This window comes from Sciurus vulgaris, assembly GCF_902686455.1.
Source record: "Sciurus vulgaris genome assembly, chromosome: 8".
NCBI lineage: Eukaryota > Metazoa > Chordata > Mammalia > Rodentia > Sciuridae > Sciurus > Sciurus vulgaris.
Genome location: NC_136468.1, coordinates 7,637,323 through 7,653,005, shown reverse-complemented (window position 1 = coordinate 7,653,005; position 15,683 = coordinate 7,637,323). Strand labels below are relative to the sequence as shown.

The window sequence follows — 15,683 nt, the reverse complement described above, 5'->3', positions numbered from 1 at the left end:
GCATTTTTCAATCCCGGAAAGCATTTAACAAAGTGCTGGCGCCCAAAAGACACGCAAAGGCCCGCGGATCCGCCTTAAGCTCGGAACGTGCGCTTGACCTCCAGGTCCGAGCCGGCTGGCCGCGCCGCGCCGCCGGGGGTTCCTTGCTGCCGTTCGCCCTCCGGCCGCAGGGGGCGCGATGGGAACCCGCGCGGCGGGCGGGCGGCTGAGGCCCGTCTTGGCGGGCAGGCCGGCTCCCAGAGTGCCCCTCGCGTCAACACGGCGGCGGCTTCCCGGGGCGTCCGGGCGCTGGCGGACTGGCGCGCAGCTCGACGGCTCTCAGGCGGCCCGGCTGTTGAGCGGCGACCGGCGCCATGGCGGAGGCAGCGCCTGCTCGGGTGAGAGGCTCCCCGTGGCCGCCAGGGCCCTCGGACGGCGGAGCCCGTCGGGCGGGTCGGCGTCGCGGGCTCGGCCGGCGCGGGCGAGCGCGGACCCCCCGGGCCGGGACCCGCCGCGGGGCCCCGGCACCCGCTCCCTCTGCGTCCGCCCGGAGCCTCGGCGCCGGCGCCCAGAAACTTCGGCGAGGCTGGCTTCGGGGTTGTCCCTGTGTCCACAGTTTTGGCTTCGTGCCCTGAGAGACCCGGTGCCCGCCCGGGAACCCTCGGTGCCCGCGGCCACGGCGAGCTCTCCCCGGCTCCGGAGACCCCGGGCGCGTTACCCGCCACCCGCGCCCTCCGCCTGGCGTTCCGCTGTCCCTCCTGCAGCGCTCGTGCAGCTTAGTGCGCTGGGCTGCAGCCCCCGGTCTCGGCCAGGCGGGTTGCCTTTGCTCGGGGCTAGTGTCACTCAGAGTAGTGCCGGGTGGGTTCGTGAAGGAGTCGGAGCCCGGTCCTGCCCTGCCGCTGGGAGCCGCCCCTGTTCCAGGAATGTCAGGGCTGGAGCTGCGAGGAGTTGGGTGTGGAGTGAAACTGGATGGGGTGCTGACAGCGCTCAGGTGCCCAGCGCAGGCGACTTTAGGCAACTCGTTCGCCCCTCTGGGTCTCCGTTGCGAGTGTTGGGTTAGTTGCTAGATGCTCTCTAGGTTCCTTCTGGCGCTGACATTCTGCGTGCTGCTCTAGAGTAGTGGTGGCTCGGTGGCACCGCGGGGGCTTTCCCGTGGGAAGGGCAGATGTGATGCTTTGGGTCTTAGAGCAGCTATTGTGGGCCCACAAACCCTTTCAGAAGCCTGTGAGGTCTTCGGTGAGAATGGAGCGCTAAGAAGAGCCTGCGGTGAACGCCTTACCTGCGCAGGGTGCACTAGATTGATTCTCGCAGGAAGTGGACAGGAAGGGAGGATTTGGAACACTTAGCACAGATTTGCTTTCCAGACCAGATTAGTACTCCAGTGGGGCAGAAGGACCTTGCTCCTTACTGGTCATTCCAGGGTTACTTACGTGTCATCGACAGACCTGGTGGAGAGGAAGCCAAAATCTCAAACCTGTCTTTAAATAGCTCATGGATTTGCCATAGAACAAATTGTTCTTGAACATGTTTCTGTTCTCAGACGTTATCTCTTCAGATGAGGATCCTGTATCTCTAGTCCAAGTAGGTGCCTTGAAAACAACTAAAAAATGCTGAGAAAAAGACTGATATTGATGTATTTGAAATGTGTGATATTGCAAAAAGTAAGTGAAAGAGGGAACACTTTCAGAGGTAAGCAGAGTTCTGAGGCCAACATTGAGGGCATTTTCTGAACATTAATTTTTGGTATTTCATGACCTCAAGGGACCTAGAAATTAGAAGACAAAACTCAGAGCCTGAGATAGAGAAGCCTCCTGTTCCAACTCCATAAAGTTGAGACTTCAAAGGGCAATATTCTAAGGGTGAATTAAATGTAAACTCTTTCCCGTAGGTGATTGCAAAAAAAAAAAAAAAAAGTTAAATCTTGACCTTGAGGGATGGGTGTGGGGTTTCCCTCGAGCATTTATGGTGACCCTCTTGTGGGCTTGTTGCTTGAATTCATACTTTCTCAGTAGTTCAAGAAATCCCAAGCCAAGCATTTAAAAAGAATTCTCAATTGTTTTTCAGAAACAAACAAATCTTTTCTAAAGGAATCTACTTTTAACTTAGACTTTAACTAATTCTAATGGATAAAGTTCTAAGAAGTATGAGATTACAATTAAAAAAAATTACCAAACAAGCAAGGAGAAGAAAAGCCAGTGAAAATAATGGTCAACAAATTAGATCCTCAGAGATTTCACATACTAGAGGTATTAGACATAGAATATGAAATAACTGTGCTTAATATATTTAAAGATAAAGAGTGGCAAATATGAATAAGGGTCAAGAGACTAAATATAACCAGATTTGAAAAAGAATTAAATAGAAATTATTTTAAAAATATCACTGATAGTCAACTGAATGGCAAAGGTGAAGAAATTATCCAGAAAGCAATGCAGAGTAAGTAAAAGAAAAGGAAAATGTGAAAAGAAGATAAGAGATAAGAAAAAAATGGAATGAGAAAATCTAGCATTCATCTAACCGGAACTAGAAGGAAATCACTTGCATGCACACACTCGCCAGTCACTCAGACTTTCTCTAGAGGCCATATGTGATGAGTGGCTAATGGCTGATGTTATAGTAGGATTGACAAATGCCAATACGTAGAAACAGTGATCCACCATCAATCAGAATCGATAAAGAAAAATCTCTGCCTAGACATATACTAGTAAAAAGTACAAAATACAAGTCTGAGAGAGTTCTTATAAGCCACTAGAGAAATAAAACAGATTACTTTCAAATGAACAATAGTAAGTCTAGGGGAGACAGCCTCTTAACAGCAGTACCTAAGTCTGGTAACAGTAGCATGAGATTGTCAGTAGGCTGAAAGAAAGATAATTGTGATTTGAGAATTTTATACTCAACAAAAATATCTTTCAAAAACAAGGGTAAAATATTTTCAGATAAATTAAAATTTAACGATTTGCTAGCAGTACCCTTTCATTAAGGAAATTCTAAAGGATATACTTCAGGTAAAAGGAAAATTATCCCAAATGGAAATTCTGAAAATTGAAAAACTGTGATTATCCTTGAAAATGAGTAAATCTAAATAAATTTTGACTGAATAAAGCTAATAATTTTTTGTAGAGTTAAAGGGAATTAGAACACATTACAGCATTGATATAGATGTTTGAAAGAGATGATCAGAATTCAAATATTTAAAGGTCTTTATAAGTATGCTCCCTATAATTTCAAGGCCAATTGTAAAATACTAGAAATTGACTATATAACTTAGAAGTGGGAATAATAGAATAAGAAAATAATTATTTAAAAAACAAGAAAGAAGATGAAAAGAAAGGTGAGATCAATAGCACAAAAAGGTAAATTGACAATCACAATAAATATAAATGAACTAAATGTTCTTGTTAAAAGGCAGAGATTGTCGGAATGGGGGGAAATCTAAGTATGATTTATAAGAGGTACAACTAAAAGATAAGTTTATAGACAAAGTAAAGTGAATATAAAAGGATGTGAAAACAATGTACCACACCAAAACTAATGAAAAGAAGGTTGACTTAATTACGTATTAATATTGCTAGAGAAGGCTACTACTATTTTTATAATGGTAAAAGACTCAATTCCCCATGTCGAAATCAAGCTTTGTGCTGTACATGTATATGAATTTTAATTGAAATTAAAAGACAAATACTTTAAAGACAAAACTATAAAGAGCTTAGGACACAATATTATAAAATTTAAATTTTTTTTTTTTTTAAAGCCTCAGACACAAAAGGTGAAACCATAAAAAGGACACGGGTAAAACATAACTACATTAAAGTTAAGGACTTTTTATCAAAAGACAATAAAGAGGTGGGCATGGTGGTACATGCCTGTAATCCCAGCAACTCCAGAGGCTAAGGCAGGAGGATCTTGAGTTCAAAGCCAATCTCTGCAAAAGTGAGGTGCTAAGCCACTCAGTGAGACTCTGTCTCTAAATAAAATACAAAATAGGACTCTGTCTCTAAATAAAATACAAAATTGCTCAGTAGTTGAGTGCCCCTGAGTTCAATCCCCTATAACCCCCACCCCCGCTGCCAAATAAGATAATAAAGAGTAAGCTGGGCATGGTGATGCATGCTTGTAATCCCAGTGATTTGGGAGGTTGAGGCAGGAGGTAGCAGGTTCAAGGCCAAACTCAGCAACTTCGTAAAACCCTCTCGTAGGTGTGTAGCTCAGTGGTAAAGTGTCCCTGAGTCCAATCCCCAGTAACACACACACACACACACACACACAAGTAAAACCCCAAAAGGCACAAACGAGAAAATTTGTAGCATATCTGCTGAAGATTAGTTTGAAGAATTAATGAAGAAATTGAGACAATAAGGAAAAGTCAGCCCAAAAGATAAATGGATAAAATACTTGAGCAGGTAATTCACTGAAGGGGAAGTCTGAATAACTAGTACATATAAAGATGTAACATTTGGCATTATCTACTTAAGTTCAGGATGTATATATACTCTGTGATAGAAATACTTCTTTCTAGAACTCTACCCTAAGGAAACACTTGCTCATGTGTGTCACCTAGGACCTGGGACCCAACACCCATGTGTAGTCTTGTTCATCATAGCACTGTTGTAATGACAAAAACAAAGATTAGTAATGGAATGGAAAAATAAACAGTATTATACAATGAATATTTTACAGCAGTGAAAATCAATCATAGCCACATTTCATAACAGAATATTCCCAGGAGTTGTAGGAGAGTGATTCAATTTAATGTCCTAAAGCATACAAAATTCAAGAATAAGTTATTTGGAAACAAATGTGATAAAAACAAAGAAAAAGGCAATTAGTAGAAAAAAAATAAAATCAAGGATAGTTACTTTATAGAGTAACACAAAAGACATTAAAGGGAAAATATATATATATATATATATATATATGTAACTGAATGGTGATTACGTGAGTGTCACTACTTTTGTGAGTGTGTGTGTGTGTGAGTGGTACTGGGAATTGAACCCAGGAGTGCTCTCCTGTACCACTGTACATCCTTAGCTCTTTGGGTTTTTGTTTTTTTCTCCACATTTTAAGAACTAGTGCATTATAGTCGTACATAATGGTGGGATTTATTCTTACTCTTTAGTATATATAAACAATATGACACGTTAATTTGTCCAGCATCCCTCTCCACCTTCCACCCTTTGGTCCCTTTCCTCCATTGATCTCCCTTTGGTTTTCATGAGATCTGCCCCGTCTTTCTTTTCCTCATCCCTTGGTCCCTTTCCTCTGCTGATGTCCCTTTGCTTTTCATGTGATCACCCCCACATACACACCTTTCTTTTTCTTTTCCTTTTTACTCTCTAGCTTCCATATATGAGAGAAAATACATGATCCTTGACCTGTGTTTGGCTAATTGCACTTAACATATGGTCTCAAGATCTGTCCATTTTCCTGTAGATGACAATTCCGTTTTTCTTTATGGATGAATAAACTCCACTGTATATATATATATGCATACACCACATTTTATTTATCCATTCATCTGTTGATAGATACCTAGGCTGGTTCCACAGTTTGGCTATTGTGAATTGTTCTGCTATAAACATGGGTGTGCATATGTCACTGTAGCAAGATAACTAATTTTTTTAGGATAAGTACCAAGGAATGGTATAGCTGGGTCATGTGGTGATTCCCTGCCTAGTCTTTTGAGGAACCTGCACACTGATTTCTGTAGTGGTTGTTCTAACTTACAATCCCATGTAAAAATGCTCTTTCTTCTCCACATCCTCTCCAGCATTATTGTTGTTTGTATTCTTGATGACTGCCATTCTCACTGGTATGACATGACATCGCAGTGTAGTTTTGATTTGCATTTCCCTAATTGCTAATGATGTTGAACATATTTTCATATATTTGTGGGTCATTTGTATTTGAGAAGTGCCTGTTTAAGTCATTTACCCATTTATTAATCGGGTTAGTTGTTTTTTTGCTGTTAAGTTTTTCGAGTTTGTTATATATTTTAGATATTAGTCCTATGTCAGAAGAATAGTTAGCTAGCAAAGATTTTCTTGCATCCTGAAAGTTCTCTCTTCACATTCTTAACTGTTTCCTTTGCTGCACAGAAACTTTAATGTGATGCCATCCCATTTATCTTGGCATTATTTCCTGAGCTTTAGGAATTCTATTGAGAGAGTTGTTGCCTGTGCCTTTATACCCGAGTGTTGACCCTGTGTTTTCTTGTAGGAGTTGCATAGTTTCTGATCTAATTCCAAGGTCTTTGATCCATTTTGAGTTGATTTTTTGTGCAGGGTGAAAGATAGGAATCCAGTTTTATTCTACATATGGATAACCAGCTTTCCCAGCACCATTCCTTAAAGAGACTTCTTTTCTCCAGTGCATGTTCTTGGCACCTTTGTCAAGGGTAAGGTGACTGTAGATGTGTGGATTTGTCTTGTGTCTTCTATTCTGTGTCATTGGTCTGTGAGTCTGGTTTTACGCCAGTACCATTCAGTTTAAATATAATTTGAAGTCAGGTATTGTTATGGCTCTTGCCTTGCTTTTGTGGCTTAGAATTGCTTTGGTTTTTTATTCTTCCAAATGAATTTTAGGACTGTCTTATTAGTTCTGTGAAGAATATTGTTTGTATTTTTATGTGGCTTGCATTGAATCTGTGTATTGCTTTTTCTTGTTGTTTTAATTAGTTATACATGACAGCAGAATACTTTTCGGCTCATCGTACACAAATGGAGCATAGCTTTTCAAAAAAATTCTCTGGTTGTACACGATGCAGTCACACCTTTCCTGCATTCATACCCGTACATAGGGTAATAATGTCCACCTCATTCCACCAGCTTTCTCAACCCCCGCCCCCTCCCCTCCCCTCACTTCCCTCTTTTGATAGTATTGCCATTTTAGCAATATTAATCCTGTCTGTCCGTGAGCAAGCTCCGGCCCCTTGTTTTAATTTTATTTTGAGACAGGGTCTTAGTAAGTTGCACTAAGCTGCTGAGGCTGTCCTGGAACTTGCAGTCCTCCTGCCTCAGCCTCCCAAGCACTGGGAATACAGGTGTGTGTCACTGCACCTGACTATTGTCACTATTTTATACAGTCAGTTTTAAACTATTTAATATTAAAATTAATAGTATCTCTTAGTTGGGAAAGATTTTAGATATCATCTAGTTCAACTTAACTATCACTTTAAAATGTTATTTGCTTTGCATTCACTCAAGACAACTTCAGTTTTCTTAACAATAGGAACTCTTGAGATGTTTGGTAATGTTTTGAACCATAACATGTCAGTTGTTTGATATTCAAAGGCAGGAATGGGCCAGAAAATCCAGAAGCATGGTCAGCATAAATGTACTTTTTGTATTTTCATTGCCTTCAGAAATATTCTTACATATTGAACTTAAAAGAAATTACAAAAGAATACGTTTATTAAAAAGTCAAAGCAGCTGGGTGTGGTGGTGCACCCCTGTAGTCCCAGCGGCATGGGAGGCTGAGGCAGAAGGATAGCAAGTTCAAAGCCAGCCTCAGCAACTTTGTGAGGCTGTTTCTTAATAAAATATAAAAAGGGACTAGGGATGTGGCTCAGTGGTTAAGTGCCCCTGGATTCAATCCCTGGTATCCAAAAAAAGAAAAAGAAAGAGAGTCAAACAAGCAATAACTTTCTATGAAAGAGTAAAATCCATTTCTCTCAACTCCATGAAGGTGCAACCCTGTTAACAAGTGCATGTTGACTATTTTTCTAAACCTTTCTGTGTGCTGAAATAAACATACATCAATGTTTTCTCTTTAGGAAAATGAGATGATGATAACTATTTTCTTAAAATTTGGACTTTTAACCTTATCAATGTGTGTTTCTTTTTTCTTTTTCTTGGTACCAGGGATTGAACCCAGGGGTGCTTAACCACTGACCTACATCCCCAGCCTTTTTTTTTTTTTTTTTTTTTTATTTTTTTTATTTTGAGACAGAGTCTTGCTAAGTTACTGAGGCTGGCTTTGAACTCGTGATCCTCCTTCCTTAGCTTTCCACTAGGGTTATAGGCATGCGCCACTGCACCTAGCCCTCAGTGTGTTTTCTAAACCATACATACACATCTAACCCATTTCTTTAATGGTTATATAATACCATCTTGAGCTGTGCCATAATTTATGTGACCATTCCCTTATTAACAGATGTCTAAGTTATTTCCAGGTTTTGACTATTCCAAAGAGTCTTAACCAGTAATTATCTTCATGTGTATGTCATAAGTACTGTTTATTTTTGTAAGCTATATTCCCTGAGTGGTATTGCTAGGTGACTTTTCTGAGGTCTTCACTAAGGTGGTTTGTAGTATTTTTAATGACTTCCAGGAGGAGCATGAAAGTATCAGCTCACCACATAATGATGAGCTCTGTTATTCCTTTTCCATGTTTGTCATCTGATGGAGGAAAAATGGTTGCATTTGATTATATTCACATTAACTGCTAAGGCTGTTGTTTTTTCATTTGTTAATTGATTGTCTGCATTCACTTCATAGTTCTGCAGTTTTATTTTTGGATGCAGGTTTTCTCCACTTCATATCCTATTCACAGTATTTCCTCTGTTTTTAGATTTTGTTTTTGGTATCTTTTATGACAGCTAACATTTTCTCCTACCTGGATGTTTTAAGTCCTGTTTATTGAGATACAGTAAAATTCACTCTCTGCATATAGTTTAATGAGCTTTGATAAATGTTTAGACATCAGATTACTAAGATATAAAATATTTCCATCATTCCAGAAATTTCCCTCCTGTTCCTTTATAATCTGTCTTCTCCCATTTCTGGCCCCTGGCAACCACTGATCTTTCTGTCCAATAGTTTTGCCTTTTCTTTGATTTTTTTTTTTTCCCCCCTGCGGTGCTGGGGATTGAACCCAGGGCCTTTGTGAGGCAGGCACTCTACCAACTGAGCTATATCCCCAGCCCTTTGCCTTTTCTTGAATGGCATCTAAATGGAATATAGGGCATAGCCTTTTGTGTCTGACTTCTTGGACTTAGCATGTGGTAATATTAGGTCAGTAGTTTGTTCTTTTTAATTGTTGAGAACTAGTCTAGGGCTGTGGTAACAATGTACTGACTCACAAACTGGCTTACACAACAGAAGTGTGTCTACTCTTCTGAAACCAAAGTGTATGTCGGACTGATTCCTTGTGAGATCTGTGCCACTCCCCTAGATTCTGGTGACCCCAGGCATTTTTACAGGGTCATCTTCCTGTGTGTATCTTCATATAATTGTCCTTCTTTGTGTCTATGTCCAGATTTCCCCAAATTTATAAGGATACTAGTTATTGGATTAAGACCCATCATAATGATCTCAGCGTAGCTTGATTTCCTCCAGAAAGACCCTTTTATCAAACAAGGTAACATTCTGAGATAGTGAGGGTTCAGGTTATTTATTTTTTATTTATTTTTTACTTTTAGTTATAGATGAACACAATATCTTTTATTTTATTTTATTTTACTTTATGTGGTGTTGAAGATTGAACTCAGTGCCTCACACGTGGGAGGCAAGTGTTCCACCACAGAGTTACAACCCCAGCCCTCCAGCGTCTTTTTGACCAGACAGTTCAACCCATAATATGGATGGGTGAACCACTATTTGTTAATCCATGTGTCAGTTGATGGACATTTGAATTTTCCATTATGCTAGATAATTCAGAATGGAAGAAAATAAGAAACTCTTTTATTATGTGGAAGAGGAGGGGTTTATTCCTCCTCTTAGACCCTTACCTACCCCCTGTCTGGAAGAAGTACTAACAAGCAACAAGGTGGTGAATGAATGGTGGCCACGGGGAGGAAAGATGAGCCTTCAAAAAACCAGTCACTCAGAAGCTTACAGAAGCAAAACAAATGTGACGAGGTTAATTCATTCAACCTAATGTTTTGTTTCACTTGAATTTATAATTTACATTGCAATCTTCTTTAAATCTTTTTAGGGGGATTTGTAAGCTTTTTGTCTGTGTGTTCTATGATGAATAGCTGAAATAGGTCTTGATCAAACTCAAGTGTTCTCTTTGCCAGTCAGTTTCATTTTATCCCTCTTTTCTCCAGACTGTGACTCCTCCCCCCAGCAGTTCTTTCAGAGAAATTTCTTCTTGGTGTCTTGGTCTCATTGTCCTCCAGACCAGGTTAGAGAAGCAGCCTTAGATAAAGTGTGCCACATGAAAGAGTAGCAAGCTTTGGGGGCTTAGGACTGAAGTGAAAATGGAGTAGGACAGTGGGGTGAGAGGGCAGCTTCAGAAAGACTTCCCCAGTGTTGGTTTTAGAAATTTTGAGCTTCAGCCAAAATTTCAGAGATGATCATAAAAATGAGGATTATAAGGAAAATGTCAGCAGGCTTAGTCAAGTCATTTTAGCAAATGTTTATTAAGGATTTATTTGTGTTATTCACCTTATCAACTACTAGCATACAATAAGGAATGCCCTGCTAAGGAATTTTCTCTTATCATAGGGAGCCATTGAAAGGTTTGCTTGATCAACTATTGATGTCTGGCAGGAAAGTAGAGGCAGAATGGATGTAAATGACATCATTTATCGTATAGTCCCATACATAAAGTAGAAAGAAATTGGTTTTAAAAAATGAACTCTAATATAGGAAAGTCTCATAAAATATGCTATGTGTAAAATACAGGCAACACAATCAACACAATATGTACTAGGATTTTTATTTTTTTGAAAAAAAAAGAAAAGGTGAAAAAAACATATACATAATCTACATAAGTTCACACAGTTTATATGATTTTTTCTATGGTATTCTCCAAAGTCATTACAATATACACATTTTCAACATCAGAATTAAAAAGTACATACATACAAAAAAAGCCAGGTGTGGTGGTGCATGCCTGGAATCCCAGCAACTTCGGAGGCTGAGGTAGAACAATCACAAGTTTGAGGCCAACCTTAGCAACTTGGTGAGACAATGTCTCAAAAAGGACTAGGAATGTAGTTTGGTGGTAAAGTGCCCCAAGTGCCCCTGGGTTCAATGTTCAGTAACAAAATAAAGTAAGAGAAAAAGAAAGGAGGGAAGGGGGGGAGAGGAAAGAAAAGAAAGAAAGTAGGCAGTTCTGAGTCCTTCTGGACTTGGGCATTGCTTTCTGTACTTGATGCTTGGAATAGCATTGTCTGACTGACCCTGTATCTTTGGTCCTTCAGCATAGACGAAAACGGCGCTCTGCACCTTTAACAACTTCAACACCTTCACAAGCAACAGAAAAAAGCTCGTATTTTCAGACCACAGAGATCTCGCTCTGGACAGTGGTGGCTGCTATTCAGTCTGTGGAGAAGAAGATGGAGACCCAGGCGGCCCGGCTACAGAGCCTGGAGGGACGTACCGGGACAGCTGAGAAGAAGCTGGCTGACTGTGAGAAGACAGCCGTGGAGTTCAGCAACCAGCTGGAGGGCAAGTGGGCCGTGCTGGGGACCCTGCTGCAGGAGTACGGGCTGCTGCAGCGTCGGCTGGAGAATGTGGAGAACCTTCTGCGCACCAGGAGCTCCTGGGTGCTGCGGCTGCCACCCGGCAGCAAGGGGGAGGCCCCCAAGGTACACAAACAGAGGATTGAGTTAGGCAAGAAGCGGAGCCCAGCTCTCTACTGGTCATGATTTTGAATTGCTGGCTTGTCTGTCATGACTTGGAGCTTCTCATTGTGTGTCATTTGTGGTTTCAGGTGTCCAGGTCACTTGAGAATGATGGCGTGTGTTTCTCTGAGCAGGAGTGGGAGAACCTGGAGGACTGGCAGAAGGAGCTCTATAGGAACGTCATGGAGAGCAACTATGAGACGCTGGTCTCTCTGAGTGAGTAGCAGTAGTAGAATTCCAGTTTCCCCCTGGAATTCTCTCACAGGCCTGATAGTTCCTGGCCAGCGGCTTGTGCCTCTGACTATGCCTGTATCTCCGGTTGACTTGGGATCCTCTGTTGGCCTGTGCCAGGAGGAGAAGTGGGCATCTCCAGGTCTTCTCAGCTACAAAATCTTAGGAAAAGTCTCAGTATTGCAGTTACACAGCTACTTGTTGGGAATATTTGCTACTGCCATGGTCATATTTCTGGGGTTTCTCATGTTGTTTTTAATAGTTAAGACTGTTCAATTAGAACTCTTACATTACGGGGCTGGGGATATAGCTCAGTGGGTAGAGTGCTTGCCTTGCAAGCATAAGTCCCTGGTTCAATCCCCAGCACCACAAAAGAATTCTTACATTACCTGGGATGAGTGATGCAGCACAAACTGACCAAAACCTTTTTCTTGGAGTTTGGCTGGAGTCCTAGCCAGTCATTTTGGTCTCAGTGTATATTTCATATAGAAGTGCTGCTTAATGTGTATAAATCTTTATGTCCAACATACTATTACATAACTAAAGCATTTTGTTTGGTAAATAAAATCTTTTAAAATGTAGGCCCATGTGTCCAACATGAAGATGCCACAAATCTCGCTTTCAGTATTCCTAATTAAGTCCTACCTATGCTCTTTGCTCTAGGCTTTAAGATCTACAGTAAGCTGGAGTAAAAGTGAACTGAATTCAAGAATGTAGTACTTTCAGATATCTTGATTCTTAACCTCTTTTTTGTACTTTATTATTCACTATATTTCTATCACATGACTTTGCTCTTTCATAATATAGGATAAATTGTTTGCATGTTTGGAGTCTCATAGTGTCTGCTAACCAAAAATTACAGAATGTGTCAAGAAAAAATATATTTTTTAATAGCAAAAAAAAAAAAAATGTAGGCCCATGGAGGAGTAGGTGACCAATGTGGCTAGACCCGAGTGAGTGGGGAGGGAAGTAGCAGTGGGCCAGAGAGGTGACTGTGTGACTTTAGCTGGGTCATGTGCTCTCCTCAAGGCACTCTCCTTGTCTGTCACCTAGCAGTGCTTCAGCAAGGATGAGATTATATGCCCTTTGAAAGGCCCTTTGATAAGGCCTTAGCCATGCATGTGGGGAGGTGGTCTGCTGGGTGAACTGTAGGGACTCTGCAGCCTGGCAGCCCTCATGGAGGAGTAGTGGTGGCAGCAGCTAGCTGAACTGGTGACCAATTAGCTGGCAGTTAGCTGACCAGAATTGTCTAATTGTCCCAGAGCGCTTGAGAGAGTGACAATAATAGTAGCCTTTGAATCTTTTGAAGTTTTAGTATCTGCTCTCTGCCAGTGGTCCCTGTGTTCATCAGTGAACTTTTACTCTCTCCTGGGCTCAACTCTGCCATTTCCAACCTAGAGGTCCTTGGCCAGCCAGAGGGAGAAGCAGACTTGGGTACAGAAATGCTGGGTGACCTGGAGGAGGAAGGCCCTGGTGGTACCCGCCCTGGTGGTGCCCGTCCTGGTGAGTGGCTCTGGAATGTTTTATCCTGTCCCCCTCATTTCCCAAGCAAGTCCCTCTGCAGCTTATAGGGCGCTTTCCCACTGCTGAACTGCCAAACACTGACTGACTCTCAGTAACTTCATCTGCCATATGTTGGTTCCAGACACCTTCATGATTGCCATTATGGCAGTCATATGTCTGGCTTTACTCCTACCAGTCTGTGGATTCTTAAGACTACACATCACATTTCTTCATGCCCTACAGAATAGAGGCTGTAATAGGTTATCATAAGAATAGATAGAAAGAGGCAGGTCAGAGCATCAGGAGGGAAGGAAATATAGGAAAGGTATTGGTAAGCAGGGTATTTGGGCAGAATATGCAGAAAGGACAGAGCTGGACACAAAACTTTTAAGCAGTAGGTCTAGTGTATTTTTCTTTAATTATTCAAATTTGTTATTTTAACACTCTCCTAAATTAATGTGTTTGTTGAAGTACATTTTGTCATTATTCACAGGGATGAAATATCAGTTTGTAGACAAGTTTGGAGAGCTACCTTTTATAACATTGTTCTCTTGAGAATAGTGTTTTAGATTTCCAGTTACTTGTCTATACATAAATACAGGTTTAGGTTTTAATAATTCTTGGAATTTAGTTACATCTTCTTTCAGATTGCCCTAATTCATTTGTTTCCCTGGGACTTTGATTTGAGCCCTTCTGAATTCTCAGATACTTGTTCAACTCTGAAGAGGCCAGAGGTGCTAGAATGTGATCTTTTTCTTGGTCTTCTTTCTTTGCAGCGGATGGGGCTGTGGTCAAGCAGGAGTTGCTGTACAAGCAGGAGGGCTCTGTGGGCCTTCCTGGCACATTCTCAGGTGCTGCTGAAGAGCAGGCTTTCCTGGGCCCAGAGCATTTTGAGCTCTGGGATGGTCAGGGTGGACCTGTTCTCTTGGAGTCAGGCCCTGGGGACTCTAATCTCGAGGATCCTACTGAGGAGAGTACAGATCCGACCAGTGACAGAATTCTGGGCTGCTCCACAAAGCAGAAATCCCACAGGCAGGTCCAGCTGGGTCAGGAATGTGGGCAGGGCCTGAAGCTGAAAAAGGACACTTCCGGTTCCTATGAATGTTCTGAGTGTGAGATCAGTTTCCGCTACAAGCAGCAACTGGCCACCCATCTGCAGAGCCACTCGGGGTGGGAGTCTTTCCCCACCACAGAGCCAGAGGAGAGCCTCAGGCCCAGGCCACGGCTGAAACCACCAGCCAAGAAGGCAAAGCTGCATCAGTGTGAGGTGTGCCAGAGGAGCTTCAGCTGCAAGGTGAACCTCATCACTCACCAGCGCTGCCACCTTCAGGAGGGGCCTAGTGCTAGCCCGCGCGTCCAGGAGAGATTCTCACCCAACAGCCTGGTTGCCCTGCCTGGCCACATCCCTTGGAGGAAAAGCCGGAGTTCACTCATCTGTGGGTACTGTGGTAAGAGCTTCAGTCACCCGTCTGACCTAGTGCGGCACCAGCGCATCCACACCGGCGAGCGGCCCTACAGCTGCCCCGAGTGTGAGAAGAGCTTTGTCCAGAAGCAACACCTCCTGCAGCACCAGAAGATCCACCAGCGGGAGCGGGGTGGACTGACCCTGGACCCTGGAAGGCCCAATGGCCTTCTTTAAGGGTGCCAACCCCTCACTGTCCGGGGGCAGAGGGGGGTGGCATTGGTCCCCCCGGAAAAGACACTGTGTGCAGTCAGGGACTAACTTCTTCCTGAGGGCCATTGCTTCTGATTTGCCTTCCCTTGACCAAGTGCCAGGCCGAGCCCCAAGGCTGTCCTGAAAATCACATGGAAGAGGAGTCTTAGGGCCCGGCCTCTTAGCCATCTTGACCCTTGCCATTGGGTGTGCTCTCTCTTTGGCCCAGTTAAATCTGGTTTTCCCATCCATCTGATACTTGGGGGCTGGTGGTGGCATTGTGACCCCACAGGGATTGGCGGCTGGTTCCAGGGCCAATCCTAGCAGTGCACGTCTTCCTATGGGTTAAGTTGGGCTCCAGGCAAGCAGGTATGGGAGGAGTTTGGGGAAGAGTAACCCTTCACTTCCTCTTTTTTTGTAGTCTCTTTGTTAATAACAAGTAGAAGGAATAATTTAAATGAACCCTGCTCTGAAGATCCTTTTTTGGAGTTAGATTCTAGTTGATTTAAAAACTATATATAGCCTGACACTTTTTTTTTTTTAATTTCAAGAGTTGTAGGAGTTGTTCCTAACATGGGGACTGGGCCTACCCTCTAAGAGGGAATAGTTTATGGGGCCGTTGTAGCTCAGCCACACTTAGGCCAGAGAGCGGGGACACAGTGCTGGGCTCCCTCTAGTGGGTGTGCTTGGCCTTCTTAATTGGGGCTAATGGTCTCAGAAGGACCAAGAGGAAAGGAGTAG

The 15,683-nt window shown here is 42.7% G+C and overlaps 1 protein-coding gene across 2 annotated transcripts; it reads left to right on the top strand.

Moving 5' to 3' along the window:
- The first annotated feature begins 235 nt into the window (after positions 1-235).
- Positions 236-15,441, top strand: ZNF212 (zinc finger protein 212). 2 transcript variants are annotated; one of them, XM_079149330.1, is made up of 5 exons: positions 236-377; positions 11,132-11,518; positions 11,689-11,770; positions 13,184-13,288; positions 14,065-15,441. In XM_079149330.1, the coding sequence occupies exons 1-5, from the start codon at positions 354-356 to the stop codon at positions 14,925-14,927; spliced, it is 1,461 nt and encodes a 486-aa protein (XP_079005456.1). In that variant the 5' UTR covers positions 236-353; the 3' UTR covers positions 14,928-15,441. The 2 variants fall into 2 exon arrangements, with proteins under 2 accessions (XP_079005456.1, XP_079005455.1); XM_079149329.1 differs by having other exon boundaries at positions 11,644-11,770.
- Positions 15,442-15,683: the final 242 nt, after the last annotated feature.